Here is a 19554-nt window from a genome sequence, read left to right on the forward strand (position 1 = left end):
GGGATATGATATTTGCAGAGATGCCTGTGGAGAATAAGGCAGAAAAACTACCTGTTCATCACTGTTGGAACTGTGCATGCTTCCCTGCAGAGTCTGAAATACATTCTAATATTCCTGACTTCCCAGATTCTTCTCCTGCCAGCAACTGTCTGACAACAATTGAAATAGTCTCCCATCTTTAAGTGTTAGGCTAAAGATAATGACCTACAGCAATCAGTTTGGTGACCAGAGATTTCAGGCTTGTCATCCACAACTAAAGTTTCCCATCCTACTGGTAATCCATCTGTGTTAGTTTCCATCGTGCCAGTATTTGACTTTTTAAAACCTAGGAAATTCCCCAAAAGCATCCTGAAAGGCTGCTAGGTTGGTAGAATCAAATGCCTAATAGCTGTTCATTAAATAACAGGAGGAAATGAAATACTGCTTGTCTGGTACTGTGTTTTATTGACTACTGATTCTTCGGACTTTGCAGTGGAGAAATAATTGTTGCCTTCAAAGGCTTTGCAAAATCCTTATGCCGATTCTGAATTTAACAAATATATGTAGTACTCATTTTGGTTGCCAGAATTGATGTAACCAAGCACAATTTCTACTTTTTAAAAAAAAAAAGTGTTAGCACAGCTTGTGTAACTTCAAGTGCAGCTACAAATCAAATAGCAGGTTATAAGTCACTCAGAACCCTGGCTGGCTGGCTGTTACTAATTCTGTCAGTTTTATGTAGAATGCTGTGGTAGTGCTGAGCTCCTTTAACTCCTCTCCTACAGTAAACTGCCCTGTGGGCTGTTTATTTCAAACTGTTTTTCAAGTATGTTACACAATCTTCCAGTCTTAACAGTTACTTTTCAGTGTCTTGATCTACAATTTATTTTAGTTGCGGTATCTTGTATATGTCCTAAATCTTGTCAGTTGACGTTGCAGAAAGGCTTTTTTGGTATGGAAGAAGGCAGTTAAACAATGATCTCTTGATTTTGACAGGGTGCTGTTTGGACAATGAAATTTTCTCACTGCGGTCGATTACTTGCATCTGCAGGACAGGACAACGTAGTAAGAATATGGGTTTTAAAGAATGCTTTTGACTATTTCAATAACATGCGAATGAAGTACAACACAGAAGGTATCTTTCTATGCGTTGTTCAAACTCTAAAATGCTAGAAATTCTAGTTATTTGGGAACTTAGAGTTGACCATGGTGTTTCTGCCTGTGTTCTAGGCCGTGTCTCTCCCTCCCCATCTCAAGAGAGTCTGAATTCCTCGAAGTCTGATACTGATGCAGGGGTATGTATACTAGGTATTGGGAGTGGAAGAGGTGGGGAGGGTCACATTGTTCTGTAGTGCCAGATCTTCATTGTTGCTTTATCCAAACACACATTAAAGAGTTCTTGGCTTGTGTCTTTGAGGCATGGACAAACTGTCTTATCAATAGCCATCTTCAGCCAAATACTGTTATCCCACATGTATGGGTTGCAAGCAAGAAAGTATGTCACCAAACTTAATGCATTACAAAATCTGCAGAGCTTTATTGTGGCCTTCTGCCAGAGTAGATTTCTAAGTGAAATGCTAAAGGAGAAAAAACCTACATTGTTAAATTTCCTGTCTTAGTGTTTTGCCTCGGAGCATTACTTATGGTTAACATCTGACTTGATGCTGTCTTTTCTGAGGAAGGTCAAACTGAACAATGGGATACTCAGAAGCATAATAAAACTTGATGTATTTAAATTTTTCAAATCCATGTAGAATAAAATGGAACATGACTGACGAAAATTAAGACACTCTTACCTGTAGAGTGTTCAGATACTTTAGTAAACTTGCCATTAAAATCAATGTATTTAAGGTGGGGGTTTTTCTATTTTTGGTTTCCAGTAGTGTAAGAAACAAATGATAAAATCAGGGTTTAAGCAAAGATTTTAGTAGTAGCATTATTTAATGTGCCCTGTTTTGGCAGGGGCAGGAGGTGGGGGCAGCCCAGAAATCTTTCTTTACCTCGGGTAAATGAATAGGCTTGCTTAGCCACACACACCAGGGATGTTGTTCAGAGTGGGTTTTTTTGCTGGAGAGGTTTTATATAGGAACTTCTAGGGGTTTTTTTATTTTGTATCTGTTTGTTCTGAAAGGGTCTTTTATGAGGAAGTTACCATTCTTGATGTGCACTAGAAACATGGAAACTTTAACTCACAGTTTGTATTCTAAATTGGAAGGCAGTTTTCAAGGTCGATACACATTGTTCCAAAAGCTTATCTTCAGATGTTTGCTTAAATTGCTGTCAAGCTTATCCCACTGAATAAATGCTGTATGGATGGAAAAAGTAAAGCTGCTTAATTTTGGAATTTCAAGATAATGTTTTACAGCCCATTGTACTTGAAATTTACTTTGGTTGTTTATTAGTGCAGTGTTACTTATTTTAAAGTCATAAGAGTTGTTCTTCAAACTGTTATTGGCCCTGTACTTTTTGTAAGCGATATTTGCTTTATTGTTAATTTTTCCACCTAACATTTTGTAACATGTTTCTATACATTTCTCTGATAGATTTGCAGTGGAGTTGATGAAGACCCAGATGATAAAAATGCCCCGTTTCGTCAACGACCGTTTTGCAAATACAAAGGGCATACAGCAGATCTTCTTGATCTTTCCTGGTCTAAAGTAAGGCAGCGTAATACAGACTACACAGTTCTCCTGTGTTTTCATTGTTTTATTTTGTATGGTTCCAATGGCAGTTAACATCTAAACAATTTGAAACAATCACTGAAGTTAAGAGAAGAGCTTTGTAGAGACAACACTTATTCCAGCCAAAATAGTTGGTATAAAATGATCAAACTTCTTGGGCTTGTCTAATTAAAAGTCATTTTAAAAAAAAAAAATCAAACTAATAACAATTACAATTGTGTATTCAATAGTGAAGTTAAATTGTTTACAGTTGGAGGAATTTCCATTGAGCTGTATGATCTCTGATTTATGGTCTTATCACTTTTCTTGTCTTCAGTATGCTTCACTCTTTTTGCAAAGTGTACAGATTCTAAAGTTGCTGAATATATACATATATCTTAAAATTAGAGAATTGGGTTGTGCTTAACTTTCAAAATGCTTCACATAAAGCTTATTCAATTAATTCTCCACATTGGAATACAGTTGTAATTTTAAGAATGCAGTCTAGCTGAAGGATCTTAGGCAGGAGAGACTCTCACCCCTTCTCTGAAGCCTGTTGTGCTGTTTCTTCTCGGAGTACTTTAACTACTTTCCAAGTACTCATTTCCATTGAGATTATTCCAGAAAATTTTCTGTGACTGAGCATCATTATACTGGTCTTAAGGAAAGCACCTATCAGTAATGATAATTTGGATAAAATATTTTATCTGCAAGGATAAAATGTTGCATTTCATGGCAACAGAGAAATTGGTAAGGCTTTACCAATCAGATTGCTTCTGTATTTTTCTGTTACTTTTGTGTCTGTTAATAACCATGGAATTCTCTTGTTTCACAGAATTACTTCTTGCTTTCTTCTTCCATGGACAAAACTGTCAGATTATGGCACATATCAAGAAGAGAATGTCTTTGCTGTTTCCAGCATATAGACTTTGTCACTGCTATAGCATTCCATCCAAGGGTAAGTGTAATTGCCCTCTCTCTTCTAGAGAGGCAAAATTTAAAATTACAAAAGTCCTTCCCCTTTATTTTCAATTAAAAAAAATAATTGAATAATAGAGTTTGTGCACTTTAAAAATATCCCTATTGGATAATATTCTGGAACTTGTAAGTGTTCATCTTCACTAAACTTCACCAGGAGTGTTCATGTGGTTTAACCACTTGTAGGCATGATGTGGAAAGCTAATTTTCTATTGGCTATAACGTCAAAGCTGGTACAGTTCTGTGTAACTTTGTGAAAAGTCAGAATTTCCAATGGGGGATGTTGTGATTAAATATTAGTGGAAAAAAAAATCATAATGAAATTGAACAGATTGTCCAGAGGCCACAGAATGCTTGGGAATGTTTAAAACTTGGCAGGTTAACCCTCTACAGCCTGATCAAACTTTTGAGGCTGTCCTTGCTGTGAGCAGGGGAGGTGGACCAGAGACCTCCAGAGATCCCTTCCAACCTATCTTATTCTATGATTTTTTTTTTTAAAAAAATATGGTAATAAAGCTTCCTGATATTAATAAAACTTAAGTGGAGGAAGAGTGTTTTTCAGTGTTCCCTGAATATACACAACTGCTAGATGTATCAGGAACTCTGAAAGGAACTTTTAACTCCTGGCAAGGTTAGTATTTTTCTAACTTACGTTGAGAGGGTAAAAGGCAAGGTTAGTATTTTTCTAACTTATGTTGAGAGGGTAAAAGGTAACTGTGTTAACAGTGAACAATTTTCTAACTTGAGGTATTGTGGTTTAAGCCCAGCCAGCAACTAAGCACCATGCAGCTGCTCACTCACTTCCCCCCCCACCCAGTGGGATGGGGGAGAGAATCGAAAGGAAGGTGAAACTTGTGAGCTGAGATAAGAACAGTTTAATAGGACAGAAAGGAAGAAACTAATAATGATAATAATAACAATAATAAAATGACAATAATAATAAAAGGATTGGAATATACAAAACAAGTGATGCACAGTGCAATTGTTCACCACCACTTGCTCACCAATGCCCAGTTAGTTCCCCAGCAGTGATCCCCCCCCCCAGGCCAACTCCCCCCAGTTTATATGCTAGGCATGATGTCACATGGTATAGAATATTCCTTTGGCTAATTTGGGTCAGCTGTCCTGGCTGTGTCCCCTCCCAACTTCTTGTGTTCCTCCAGGCTTCTTGCTGGCTGGGCATGAGAAGCTGAAAAACCCTTGACTGAGTATAAACACTACTTAGCAACAACTGAAAACATCAGTGTGTTATCAACATTCTTCTACTAAATCCTAAAACATAACACTATACCAGCTACTAGAAAGAAAATTAACTCTATCCCAGCCAAAACCAGGGCAGGTATACACACTGCATATGTGTACTCTTGTCAAAAATCTGTAAGAAACTGATCTCCATTTACCAGTAATTTTAACATGGTCTTTTCAGCCTTCTTAAACATTATGATCAACTCAGATGAGAGCTCTTATTTGGGAGGTTCTGGAGAGAAGCTGTTTGGACGGGAAGGTTTTAAGAAAATCAGGACATCCTCATAGCACAAGCGGTGATTAATGTAGTGTGTCCTCTCAGGATGACAGGTACTTCTTAAGTGGTTCATTGGATGGGAAACTCCGACTCTGGAACATTCCTGACAAAAAAGTGGCATTATGGAATGAAGTAGATGGGCAGACAAAATTGATTACAGCTGCCAACTTCTGTCAGAATGGCAAATACGCCGTCATAGGCACGTATGATGGAAGATGCATCTTCTATGACACAGAGGTAAAAACTTTTTAGGCTATGTGGTTTTTTTTTGTTAAATAACAAATAGATTTAAAAGTCATGCTTATTTAAATATCAAGAAACAAACCTATTAGAACTTGAAACAAAATAAAGTTTTTTCACAATTATTTCATATCAGCGTACATTTTAATATCTTTTCAGCACTTGAAGTACCATACACAAATACATGTGCGTTCTACCAGAGGCCGAAATAGAGTTGGAAGAAAAATTACTGGTATTGAACCCTTGCCTGGAGAAAATAAGGTACTGTCTTTCAGTGCAACTTTGGCTCAGTACTGGAGTCTGATGTTTATATCTAACGCTTAGTAAGTTTGTGCTGAGTCTTGTTTGTAGTCACTGACTTAAATCAGAAGTCTTTTAACACTACTAAAATGAAAACTACTCCTTGCTGATTGCTAATACAATACTAAATAGTGGTAAAATAGAATTTTTTTTTAAATGATATTACGCTCTGATTAATTGAAAGGTGAGAAAATGCTTACAGAAGGCTTTCAGTGAAAACTTCCTTGGCATAACTAACTTCTCTCAAATTTAATATTATTTAGAAATGTACTTTATGCAGAAGCTGAAAAAATGCTAAAGCTCAAAAGCTGTTATCCAAACAAGTGTACTCTGTTCTTCAGAATCAGTCCTTTTGTTTACCTTCAGTCTAAACTGAAATCTTATGTCGTGAAAGGGTCAAATTCTCATCAAGCAAAGAAAATGCTGTTGAATATTAAAGTCATAATCTAAAGCTGGAGAGTTTCTCACTTGTATATAAAGTTTCAGGGGTGATGTGAGGTGAACAACTGGCTCTATTAGAGTAGTAGATCACCAGCTATTATCACCTATATTGTACTTTTATCAATGACACAGGAATTACTTAATTCCAAAGACATGCAGAAGATTCAGAAATCAGTAGTGCCTTTGGGTTTGCATCAGATGCTGTGTGTTAGCATGTTAGATGATGTAGTAAAACACAGCTCAGCATGAACTCTTTTGAAAACAAATAGGAAGTTCTGTAATCTGATGGTGTTCCAAGAGTTGTCACAACTTTGTTGCATAAATTATTAGATAAGTAGGGGTTCGTATTTGTTTGGCTACTCTGCTATATCCTTTTCCTAGTGTCATCTTGAGACATATTGCTAACCTACAGTCTGCTCTGCTTCTAAGGTACCATGAAAGGGCTAATCAGCTGAATGCCCTTATACATTTTGACAACCCTTTCATAGACTTCTCTGTTCCTTATAAGTACATTTAAGCTTCTGATCTGAAAAATGTGAAAAGGAAGCAAACTCACATCAAGCAAGAAAAGCCCAGTTTGTTTACATAGCAGATAATGGCCTCTGATCTGTGCTTCATGACTGATAGGTCGTGACTCTACCTCATCAGAATAGCTGCTCTGCTGTATTATTATGGAATGTGTTCCAAAATACTCTTCGCAAATTGATGACTGTTCTTTGACCCCACATTTTACTTCAATAAATACAGCTGTTCTGGTTCAGACCAGTCAGGATGATCTTGATGGTGAAGTTGTGTTCTGTCCATTGACAGAAGATGGGAGAGAAAAATGTCATTGTCCTAAATCTTGTTCTGCTTCTTTGGGTGTATTCTTTCTCTGTGTCACTTTTTTTAATCAAAAGGACTGGAATTCTGACTGTTTGAATGAACTCTGTCGCTCCTTCTTGGACATGCTAATGGTTTCCACTCCTAAATTTTATTTATTTATTTTGTAGATACTAGTGACATCAAATGATTCCAGAATCAGATTGTATGACCTAAGAGATCTGTCTTTATCGATGAAATACAAAGGTTATGTCAACAGCAGCAGCCAAATCAAAGCCAGCTTTAGGTAAGACAGTATTATAACAATGGAGTTGTTGGATTTGGGAAATGCTGTGGCTGAAGGACAGAGGCTTTTGTTTAAATAATCTGTTTGCCTTGGTATGAAACTGAGCCTTTGAAATGTTACTTGGCTCAGAATACAAAGGTAACTAAAGGCTCTGGTCAAGAATGACAAAGCTGCCTACGAGCAGGGAGCTTCTGTGAATGAGTGAATCCTTTTGTATTGACGGTACGATGCATGTTCATTACTATTGCTGTAAATGCAGGAACTGTGCTAGAACTGATGGGGCTGGGACACAACATCTTTTCTCTCCTCTGTGATAAATAGGTTTTATTTCCTTAATTTTGTCAGGTATTGTGGCAGATGTGTTGGTCGCCCAACTGTTGCCCAAGGCTGTTGGTCACTGCCTGTGTATCATCACTGTCAGGAAACAGTCAGCAAATCTGAGTTGGAATTCTTTTTTCTTCTTTCTCTGTGCTGGCCTAAGATGCTTTTCTGAGTTTGAGTATATTATTGTGACTGCCATGGAAATACTGGTTTTTAAGGTAGTAAAAGAGACGGAGTAGAGGGAGAAGAATATTTGTTCTATTCCCTCTTTGAGTGTTGCAGAAGCTGAAGGGAAAAAACGTTTGGGTATCTATTTAATCTGGATGTTTGAGTGGAGGAGGGTGGCAGTGCGTAAGGAATAATGCCAAGTTTAATCTTGATTGTCAGCTGTTGGCCTTGGTCAGCCTTAAAGATCCTTTCACAGTGTTTCACAGAATGGTTGAGGTTGGAAGGGACCTCTGGAGGTCATCTTGTGCAGCCTCCCTGCTCAAGATTTAATTTCCCAAATTAAGTCATTTCTACTTACAGGGCTGTAGCATAGTTAGTGTTAGATTTTAGATATGTGGCATACTCATGCAGTAGGTAAAATAAAAGTAAATACTTGAGTTGGATTTGCAGTTACTGTTTTGTCTCTGTCAGTGTGTGTTATACAGTCACATTGTTACAATCTTGTTGAGTGTCTTTTTTCTTCTATCTGTGTGGAGGTTTTTTGTCCATGATTATATTGTAAACAATTCCTGTTACACAGTCTCAGATGTTCACACAGGTTCCAGACTCAGAGGCAAATTGCACTTAAAGTTTATGCCATTTTCTTGTTGCTGATTATAGCTGTTAGATTAACCCTCTTTTGTGTCAGAAGATGCAGGAGAACAGCTGCTGTGTGCTATTCATAAGAACTATTTTTTCTTCCAGAGTGAGAGCATCAGGAAGCTTGCATGCACATTCATTTAAGGACTGTGTATTTTTTTTTGAGCTGCAGTCATGAAAATAAAGGATCAGTTTGAACTGTGAACTTAGCCTGATTGCACTTGTAAAGCTGCAGGTCATCTGGAGGGCTACTGTAATGGTAGTTTGAACAGCTAAGAAAAGTAATGTTTTTCCTCCTTTGAATCTTTAGCCATGACTTTACCTACATTGTAAGTGGTTCAGAAGACAAATATGTTTATATTTGGAGTACGTACCATGACTTGAGCAAGTTTACATCTGTAAGAAGAGACCGTAATGACTTCTGGGAAGGCATTAAAGGTAAAATTCAACTTGTGATCTTTGTTTTATCAAAGCTTGTATGATTTCAAAAGTTAAATATTTTTATCATCTAGTTCTTTATTTGCTCAGCAGTGCTGTTCATGTAGTTTGAATACATTGTTAGCAATATGCATTGTAATTGGTGGATTTTCAATAAGTGAACTGTCAGAAAACCTTGTACACAGGAAACTCTTTACAGATGCATGATTGGGATGGCAAGAGACAGAGTAGCTAAGAGTTTTTGTCCAGCTTCAGCTTTTGTTCAGATTCTGAATGAATGTAATGTTTTGCTGGCAGAACTTGATTGTGTAAGTGTAGAAATTAAAATAATTATCAATCCTTAGATCCTTTACAGAAAAGTGACTTTGAAAACAAATGCAAGCTTTTTTCTTTCATGGCAGGATTTAAAAAAAAAAAAAAAAAAGGAAGAGCAGCAACTTTTTTATCTCCTCCACACATATGCAGTTTTGGGGAAATGTTTGGGCCATGTTTATATCAAACATGTTGGAACTCTTGCCAGTTAGTTTTGGGCACTTCCAGGAACTTCAGAGATCCCTAAGCTTAGAAAACAATGACAAATGCTCCTTGAATGGTGAGCTTACCTGGTGCCACTAGCACTGAGGTTCTTGGATATTTACTAAAATATTTATGCCTGCTATTCTTGTAAAATTAACAATTCCTTGAAACAAAGTAATCAAAATTGGACTGTTTTTCTGAAGCGCACAATGCAGTGGTCACATCTGCGATTTTTGCTCCCAATCCTGGTTTGATGGTGTCACTGGAAACTTCTGAAAAGCAAGAAGCTGAAAGTAAGGGAGAAGATTCTGAAACATCAGATACCATACCCTCTGGTAGGTGTTTAAGATGAGCTCTGCTTAATACCATGGTATGAGGAGGAAAAGATTATGAAGAATACTTTCAATTTGGGAGGAGGGTTTATTGAGAAGAAAAGTCCTTACAGTGGCATGGATATATTCCTACCTTAGCAGTTGAACATTTTAGCATCTGTTGCATTCTTAAAACCAGAGAGAATGTGAAGCGAGGGTCATAGCTGTTGTCCTGTGCAGTTTAGGATTATTCTTTTTACACTTGAGCTGTTAGGAGGTAGAGCTGTACCAACATATAATGAAAAAGTCCCTTTCCTAGCAATGCAGATGTTTCTTGAATTATTGACTAGATAACAGGAATGTGATAGAGGAAGAAGAGTGTCACAGTGATAGCTTATCTTTTAATGAGAGCTTGATTTTTATATTTTTTTTTTAATGAACTAACAGTTTATTCTCTTTCCTTATCAAGGAGCTTTGAAGACAGATCATACAGAAGTGCTTTTATCTGCTGACTTTACTGGAGCAATCAAAGTCTTCATTAACAAAAAGAAATATGTATCTTAGTTGTTTTGCAACTGACAGCATAAAGCTATGGTACTGTGGGATTAAAATTCCATAAATAATGCGGGCAAAAGTGAAGTATCTAATATAATAATGTTACAGGCTGATTTTATTTTTTAAATCTTTATTTTAAGGCTACTCAAATATTGGAACCTTGGAAAGCAGTGTCTCTACCTATTAACACCTGGGCTTGTAGAATAGAAAGGAATGTGTAAGAATAATCCTGCCAAACATTAGACTCTAAACTTTCTATGAACAGTTGTTTTGCAACATAATTGTGAACCTGCACAGGTTTCTGCACGAAAATGTATTCACACATGTGTGTGCCTTTTGGTTACATGCACTAATTTGAACATATATCAAAAGGATTTTAGTGCTGCTTCTGGCCACTAGATGTCAGGAATGGGGATGGGAAGGGAAGGTTGGAGGTATGTCTGGAAAAATGCTGAATGATCTAGTCTGATCTTTGCACAAAATTCCATTTGAGAAAGATCTTGAATTTGTAGTAGCTAATGTCAGAATTTTAAGTTATGCAAGTTTTTGATGGGTCAGCAATCATGTGTAAATGTTTTTATAAATTTCTCAACTTCAGGACGTGAAAATTTTTTGTTGTCTTTTAATTTTTGTGGACTTTAGATTCCTTTCTTATATATAATTTTTTTGCACACTGGAGCACAATACTTGTGTAAAGAATTCTCTCATTCCTTGTTCACGGGCACCAGGATATATTCACCTTCCAGATAAAATTAAGCTGCATTAGAAAGTTCTTATATTTTACAACTATGTAAAATAAACTGTTTACATTTTTTAAGCATTGTAGCTTAAACTTTTAAGTTCTTCTCGTTTGTTTAGTGCCACTGAATTTTGAAAGTCTTTGTAAATATTCATATAAAACACCTATGAAGTAACATTCTGGGCATCATAACCCATGAAATGTTATTGATGGTCAAGTGTTTCAGAGAACAGATGTATCATTAAACTTGGTCATACACTTGGAAATTGTTGCTTCTTTTCCATTTTGATTCATAAATTTGCCTTTTGTCTTAAGTAGTTTTGACATGTTTCTTGGATCATTGATCTTGCATGCACTTGTTAACTTTTGAGTTCTACTTTTCCTGATCTTGTCACTTTTTTGATGACAGCTTTCTTTCTGAAGTAATGGGGGATGGAGTACTGCAACTGGATATTAAGCAGAATCAAGAGTAGTTATATGATAGTTTAGTATGAGGAGGAGACTTCAAAAGTGTGTAAAGAATCCTCTCCTTCCCATTAGTGGAAGACTGAAGGCATGGAAAGGCAGGAAATGAGTCTCATTCTTCTTTTAATTCTTTTTTACTTAGGTGAATTAGACCATGACTTTGTGTAAAATTGTCTTGAATAAGAAAGGCAGTTGCAAGGGGTATATCATCAGACAACATAAATACAAAAATGGTACACGCTATATAAAATTATTTTCAGTTGATGCAGTTGGAGTAAGTTTGACTCTCAGATTTGAAAATGCCTGTATAGATGAGACAAGCTGAACTCTCTCAAGACTTTTTGTTACTTTGAGCTCCACTGAATTGACAGAAGTGAGGAGATGGCACAAGAAGACATATGGTTTGTGACTCCAAAAATGAGTTTCTGTAATAGGTTATATATGTAGAAGACTGTAATTGACTGTGATTCCTGTGAGCTGATCACAGACACTTCTGGAGTTTGCTACAGATATTCTACATATTTAGTGACAAATGCAAGCTAAGAAGCTGCTTTGTGCAGTACAAACACCATCACTTTGCTTACAGGTACCTTCTCTCTAGTGTCTTGGCACATATGGCGGTCCCGTCACTGGAACTAGAAGCTCAGTCTGGAGAAAGAGGTGTACGGGCTTTGCATTGGTTTTTGGGGGTATGCTTATTTTTTTAGGTCTGCTGCTGTGCCATTCCTGCTTTCCCCATATTATAGTTAAAACGGGAATTGCAAAAATTAGTAATGAGTAACAGGAGGAGGGAGCATTTATTAGCTGGTAAGAAATACAAATAAAAGGATGGGTCCAAGCCCAGATTTTCAGAGTTACTGAAGACCTGGCTCCCGTCAACATACCGTATTTATCATAGAATCATTTAGGTTGGAAAAGACCTTCAAGATCATCGAGTCCAACCATTAACCATGCCCACTAAACCAGGTCCTGAAGTACCCTGTCCACTCACTTTTTGAATATCTCCAGGGATGGTGACTCAACCACTTCCCTGGGCAGCCCATTCCAATGTTTGACAACCCTCTCAGTAAAAAAATTTTTCCTAATATCTAACCTAAATCTCCCAACTAAGTGGGCTTCAGGAGGGATCCTGCAACGTTAACGACATGCATCTTGGCAGGTCGTTTTAAACGTTCTACACAAAAAGTGTCCTCTGTAACCTCTTAAGAGTCTGAATGTTTTGGATTTTTTTTTAAGTTTTAAACATGACTGCTTTGGAGACCTTAGCTGAAACGGTAGTTTCACCTTGTAGCTGCCAGAAGCCCTACTAAGGTGTTGTGTTGGACCTGTTAAGTACTCAGGTGATCATAAAAAAGGTTATTATTGTTGTTCATTATCCAGGATCTTGTGCAGGCAGTAAACAAAGCTGATCCTGAGGAAGATGTTTGACTTCCATTTATCTTGATGTTTAGCTTCTAATGCTCACAGTTCTGGCGCTCTTCTGCAGTGATCAAATATTCTCTATGCTTTTTCCCCAGTTGAACTGTTGCACGTTTTTAATGGTTTGGAAATCAGTGCCTTTTTTCCCCTCTCCTTCCAAAAGTTGCATCACTGAAGTGGTATTCCAGTCAGAGTGGTGCTTCGTCTGGTCTAATCTTGTCCGCTACTGGATCTTAAGGCTTGTCTGGTACCTTACACAGCTGGGTTCTGCTTTTGTCTAGAGCATCCAAGTTCTCCTTGCAGGTAAATGTTAAGTTGCAGGTAAATGTCAGTTACTCTGTTGAGCCTGTTTTGTTCAGTCAAGTGCCTTCACTGTATGTACATCAGGTTGTGCCCTTGCACTGGGAAGTGATGTTCCCTCGAGCCCAAGCAAAGCATGGGTGGAAGTCTGTTAAAATAAAACACTTCCCTTTGTGCTGGGGGGTTCCTTTCTGGACTGCTTCTTCCAAGGGCCTACTTAACCTTTTGTTCTTAACAGAAGTTGTTGACATCCATGTAATCAAAATTCTGCTTACAGAATATTGTTGAGAATTCTCAGGAGGCAGAAGCGAGGAATTGCCATTGTACAGGGCCTTGATGCAGGAGATAAAATGAGCTGGCTGGAGTGTTGTAGATCACTTGAACTCTTCCCTTCAACACCTAATTTCTACTGTAACTGGTTCCTGTCAGCTTGTTCTGGCAGCAAGCAGCTATGAATGGAAACAAAGCTGTTTCTCTGCTACCTTTGTCTCACTGCTGGGCACCAAGCCCAGTGCATGTGCAAAGGACAAAAACAACAGTTCAAGTAGATGAACAATGCTAAAATTTGATCTTTAAATGCTGCACAAGTCATGTTTTCTCAAGTTAAAAAGGGTGGGGGTATTTGTTTCTTTTGGTTGGTGACATTTTTGGTTTTTTTAACTGAAAGCAATGTTGAACTCAGCCACTGACATGATGCTAGCACTATTAAATATAAGAACGTTAGCCATAGACATGGCAGAATCGATTCATCAGGCACAGGGAAAGCTGCTGTATGCTTTTTTTTTTGCCTGCCATTAGCAATTTGCTGCACATGTGTTCAGGAAAATGTTGGAAACTGGCCACTCTTCAAACTTGACTCAGAATGAACTTGTGAGTGTAAGTGAATGCTAAGCTGCTATCTTCTGAAGCAAACTTGCATGGTGCTTTTTACTGGAATATCAAGCAATGCAATATTTGTATTTTGTCAATGTCTGTTTTCTATGTGTTTTTTCTCTCTAGTTATATATATGATAGATTATGTTGTTTGTTTGAGAACTGCATATAAGCACATTGCTTTATTTTGTGAATGTGGGAACAAACTGGAAGGCTGTAGGGAACTGTTGACTAGTTCTGAGGACATGGTACTGGAGTTGTGATTCCAGGTTCTTTATGCTAATGGCTATAGCTGCTACTTCTGCTTTCCTAGTATTTTGCTAATAGTGTTGGCCTGCTGCCAAGATGCTACAGAGGCTTTTTAGTTCACATGATTAGAAACTGGTCATTTCTTCCTGTATGTGCTTCAGTGACAGTGCTTCAGGCTTCTGTGTGGAAATCTGATCAGAATATAATGCTAAGTAAATGGAGCACGAAAAACTAGTGAAGCCAAGTGCTACGTATGAAAGAACAGACAAAAGGCCATTCAGAAAAGGACCTGAGTACTTGTTTAAGCCTGTGGGTAAATTTTTCTTCAACAGCAGTAAGTGAAGAGCATATGCTTAGAGGTGTGCAAATAAATTTTTGCTTCCAGTAACTGCAACTCCTTTGACTTTTGTAGGGTTCATGCATAAATTTAAGCATACCCTTAAGTACCCTTCTGAATAAAGGCTGTCACTATATTATGGCAATTATCAGAACAGCTTGTTACAGAATCACATAATACTCAAGGTTCAGGGAAACCTCTGGACCTCACCCCCCCACACACTCAATTGGGGCAGAGCAAGTTGCACAGGACCATGTCCAGTTGGGCTTTTAATATCTCCAGGGGTGGACAATCCACAGTTGTTGGGACAGGTTACCTAGGGCAGTGTTTGACTAGCCTCACAGCAAGTGTTTTCTTGTTGTGTCTCATTCTTTTTCTACTTACTTCCTCTGGTTGTATATCTAAATGTTCCAATGCTATTTTTGTCTTTTTAGTCCTACAGGGCTTTGCTTAGGTGAATTTGTGTTTAAGTTGCTCAGTTCTTCGGGTTGTGTTCTTATGGACATAACTGCTAAATTGTCTGACACAAAGCTGGGATCAGTGTCGATCAGTGTCTTTAACAGTCACTTCATGTTCATCTCTGGCTTTTCAGTGGTTTTAGCCTCAAGACTTAGCTTCGTGGAAATCTCTGAAAGACCTTGTGCAGTATTTTCTCAAACTCAGCACTGCTGGAGCTTCCTCTAAACTGTTGTCAGTTAAAGGGCTCAACAGTTGGAGGCCTCGTTAACTGTTACAGTATGTACTTGCTCAGGAAAAACTCTTCTAAAACTTATTACAAATTCAGTAAGTTCTTACTGAGGTCACACTTCTTGCAAGATGTTATAGACACTCAAATTACATTATCCACAGCGCTACTCAGATTGTACTTGGATTTGCTTTGGGAAAATTTGTGAAAGGTGGGGTTTAAGACTGCAGTGGAGTTGGTTTTCCCCAGATTACATGGTGAGCTGGTAGGTTTTATGCTTCTACCCATGGTGATGATTTTTCTAGTACTAGAGGTGAGCACAGTGTCAAACATGTTCTGTATTTCCCCGGTATGCGTGCTACAGCTGCTAGGGTTGTCTGAGAAGGACATAGACTCCTCCAAAAATGCATAGTATTTCTCTAGTTCTGTCATCTGTCACAGGTGTAGGTAAGATTCTTCTTACTTGCCACAAAACATGTTAGTATATTCCCAGTTATTATTTGGTGCTCTACTTTTAATTTCTTCTGTAACAGAAACAAGTAATAATTGATGAGTGAATGTGTGCATTTACTTAAATTTAAATTGGTTTTTCTTTTTTCTCATGGGAAACTGCTGGGTATTTGTGTTTAAAGTGGTCAAGCTTGGAAAAAAATGTGATTTCAAATGAGAAATAGGCTAATTCAGAGCAGAAACAGACCTTAAAGACCTCTTGTACTTTGAAGAAAGAAAACCTATAAGGAATATTTCCTGTCAAATGTTGCTGAGCATTCTAAAAATCAGTAAGATTAGGTGGGCTTTTTTCTTAATTCTAAAGATATGGCAGCCGATAGGAGGACATGCTTTTGGATCTCATTTTGATAGACAAAACTAATCAGGCACTGGACTGGAAGTTAGTGGTTGCCTGAGGAGCAATGATCATGGCCTGAATAGATTTATTGTGGAACAGCCAGTAACCTTGACAGCTAATACTTCAAAAATGGGTACTCTGCTTAGGCTGAGGAAATCTATAAAGAAAAATGATCATGGGGATGAAGTTGTTACCAAACTGGAATCTTTACTCAGTTCTGTCCAGCCATTGCTTCTGTCTGCTGTCTGGGCACTTCTGCTCATTTGGACCTCTCCTGATATCCAAATGCTATTCTTAAACCAGAAAAGCTTTTTCAAAAAAAAAAATATTTTATTTTTGGTGTTGCCTGTAAGCGTAAAAAAATTTCTGTGGCATAGGATACAGTCTGAAGAGGGCAGCCACACAAGATGCTGGGCTAGTTCAAAGCACTGAACAAAACAGACTCAGACAACAGGCTGGTGTTGTTCTATTCCATCATTCTGTTTTGAACCCAGATGTTTTTATGGCAAAAGACCATTAACCTTTGGCTCCAGTGCCAACACAGGAAATTCTTACAAGGATTTCAGAATCCAGGTAGCATTTGACAAGCCCCCTGTAATGTGAATTTAATGTCAGGCAACAGCAGGCTCTCTCTCTCTAAGCTAACCTTTGATTTCATTGATTAAGAATCTAATCCATGAATCTGTGTTTTCACAAGTGTGAAAATCCTGTAGTTACATTATCCAGTTCAGTGGGGCTTGTCCTCCTAGACACTTGGGTGCTTTGAGAATAATATCTGCCTACCAAATCCTGAAGAACTGAAGTAAGCATGTTGTCATCTGTGAAGCATGAAAGGTCATGGGGCAAAAAAGAAGAAAACCACATCAACGGGTAGGCTTAACCTTATCAGACTTCCTCACATGAGAACAACCATCTTGTGAGACATGGGTGGGAGCTGCTGTCATACCTGCAAAAGTGCTCTGCTTTACTTCAGGACAGTGTCAGTTCTGCTGATGCCACTGAAGCTAGTGAAGTTTTTGTCTCTGGAATGAGAGATGGCTGTCTGCAAGAATTCACTGTCCTTCTGTAGGAAAACCCCAACCAGCCATCACTGTTCTACCTTTGAGGAACAGTGGAACAAAGAAACAGTGGAGCAAAGATGTGGAAAGCTTGGGAAGGTAGCGGGGGTGCTGGCCAAGACTTCATTCCTCCATGTGGGAAAAGTGGCTCAAGAGTGACATGGAGTTCCAGAATAAATATCAATTAGAGCTTCTTTTAGACCAGACCACACTGCAGCCTGTTCTGCCTACAGTTCTCTCATCTGTGATCAGCACACTTCTGAATACTGTGATAGAGCCAGGTCCCTGAACCAGCTAGTTCTTCATGCCTTCTAGGTTAAGTAGGTCAGTCTTGCTTCTGGGCTTGGCCAAACATTTGCCTATGAAAGCATCCCCTTCAGAACAGGACTTCAGCCCTGTTCCTTCCTTCTTGTCTTCAAGGTGAAGACAAAGCATTGTTCTGGCAGCAAAAGCTCTGTAATGGATCTAGTGTCATACACACACATTTACATAACGCATTCAGAAAACAGAATTGGAAAGGCCCAGACCACTCCTCAGCCTGCTGTGGGCACAACCTCAACCCCTGGTTGCCCAAGGAGCAGGAGGTCCACACAGCTGCCTTTGTAGCTCCTTGCTTTTGCTGTCTGGAAACAGATATTCAAGAACAGTAGTGCAGTTCAGAAATTTTGAAATGGTGAGAGATTCTTATATTGGCGGATTTAAGTGCAATGCTTCATGTTGTAGAGCTTACTGCGAAATAGATTTATTTGAACGATGGTGACCCCTTCATACTGTTTTCCAGTTGGCCTAGCATAGCTGTACAAGGAAAAAAGCATCATTGGAGATTTTACCACTTTTTTCTTCTGCCTTTTCACACAGACTTGTCCTGTAAAATACTGGGCTGAGACCAGGCAGCAATGGCATTTTGACCTCAAGTGGGATGTCCAGCAGCTGTGTATATCATCCTCTTAATTGCTGTCGTCTTTGTCCGAGCTAGATGCTCATGGGAGTTGTGTGAGATCTTAATAATCCCCTTGTGCGGCAGTTACTGTAAATGATCTTTAAAGACTTCAAGTGGAGGAAGATAAATAAGGGTGTACTCATAAGCTGGATTCTGCTTCATTATCATACAGATCTACTTCTTAAACCAAATGCTGTACTTTCATACCATCACTCCCATCTGCTTAGTTGTAATCTGTAATGCAGAAAAGAGGGCCAGTACGAAGAAGAGCCTTGCCAGCAGTTCAAGGGAGATGATCTTTCCCCTTTCCTCAGCACCGATGAGGCCACAGCTCTGTGGCCTCATCAGTGTGCAGTGCTTGCTTCCCCAGTATGAGATAGACATGGATGTACTGGAGAGAGTCCAGCAAAGGGCTGTGCAGATGATGAAGAGCTGGGAGCATCTGACACGTGGGGAGAGCCTGAGAGAGCTGGGGCTGTTCAGCTTGGAGAAGAGGCAGCTCAGGGGGGGATCTTACCCATGTGTGTAAATTCCTGACAGGGTAAAGACAACTGATGCACACTCTTCTTGGTGGTATCCAGTGGAAGGACAAGAGGCAATGAGCACAAATGGAATATAAATATAAATAAATGTGAGAAAAAGTGGGTTGGCTTTTTTTTCCCCCCTGTCAGAGTGGTCAAACACTAGAACAGACCCAAGCCTCTGCCCCTTGAAGTGTTCTCTGGTGGGCTCAATTTACCAGAAGTTGTTCTCACACCAGGGAAAGTGTGTCTTTGCAATGCTTTGCTCACTAGGATTAGGGATGGATGTCTCACAGGCAGTGAGCCAGCTGAGGCAGTGCTGTTGCTGCTGTGTATGACCATGTTCATGAAGTGTTGGTGCAGGCAGCAGCTCTGCAGTAACTGTTGGTACTCTCCACTTGGACAGTGAGCCCAGTAGGGTCCTGCTGGCCCTTGCCAGCAACCATGTCTTAGCCCCTCTCCCTTCCACCGTCTGGGTGTACAGAATACTTGAAGTGATTAGGGAAGGTTTTATCCCTGTCCAGTTCTCTGTGGCAGAAGAAAAAAAAAAAGCCTCTTAAAAAATAAAGAAGGGGAAATTTAGAGACATGCTGGAGTAGCTGTCCATCTAACTTGTAGTTCTGTATCTGAAAATAGTTAACACCAGGTGTTTGAGAAGCAACATGTCTCTCAGTTTCATTTTCTTAAATCAGATTTTATGACAAGGTATCTTATTTTCCAGGAACTAAACCTTGGGAGAACTTTTATTTGTTGTACTTCAACAAAACACAAAAATGTAGTGGCCGCTGGGCCAATATTGTCTCTTTAAGTCTTATAGCTATGCTAAGGACAGTGTGGTATGTCAAAGGAATTCACCATTACTAGTGGTACCTCTTAGTGCTACTTCACCAACCCTTATTGCATGGAGGAGTTTACCCGTGGTCCCTGCAGACCCTTGTATGCTTT

General features: G+C 38.8%; 1 protein-coding gene across 4 annotated transcripts in view; it reads left to right on the plus strand.

The window, feature by feature from the left end:
- Nucleotides 1-11181, plus strand: part of WDR44 (WD repeat domain 44) — a 28866-nt gene extending 17685 nt beyond the window's left edge. For all 4 annotated transcript variants that reach the window (XM_075053696.1, XM_075053695.1, XM_075053694.1 and 1 more), the window contains 10 exons: nucleotides 976-1114; nucleotides 1210-1274; nucleotides 2523-2636; nucleotides 3475-3597; nucleotides 5185-5376; nucleotides 5539-5640; nucleotides 7113-7228; nucleotides 8667-8794; nucleotides 9514-9645; nucleotides 10091-11181. In XM_075053696.1, the coding sequence (XP_074909797.1) occupies nucleotides 976-1114; nucleotides 1210-1274; nucleotides 2523-2636; nucleotides 3475-3597; nucleotides 5185-5376; nucleotides 5539-5640; nucleotides 7113-7228; nucleotides 8667-8794; nucleotides 9514-9645; nucleotides 10091-10185 (1206 nt within the window). In that variant the 3' untranslated portion in view covers nucleotides 10186-11181. The remainder of the gene's footprint in view (nucleotides 1-975; nucleotides 1115-1209; nucleotides 1275-2522; nucleotides 2637-3474; nucleotides 3598-5184; nucleotides 5377-5538; nucleotides 5641-7112; nucleotides 7229-8666; nucleotides 8795-9513; nucleotides 9646-10090) is intronic.
- Nucleotides 11182-19554: the final 8373 nt, after the last annotated feature.

This window comes from Buteo buteo, chromosome 22, assembly GCF_964188355.1.
Source record: "Buteo buteo chromosome 22, bButBut1.hap1.1, whole genome shotgun sequence".
Classification (NCBI taxonomy): Eukaryota; Metazoa; Chordata; class Aves; order Accipitriformes; family Accipitridae; genus Buteo; species Buteo buteo.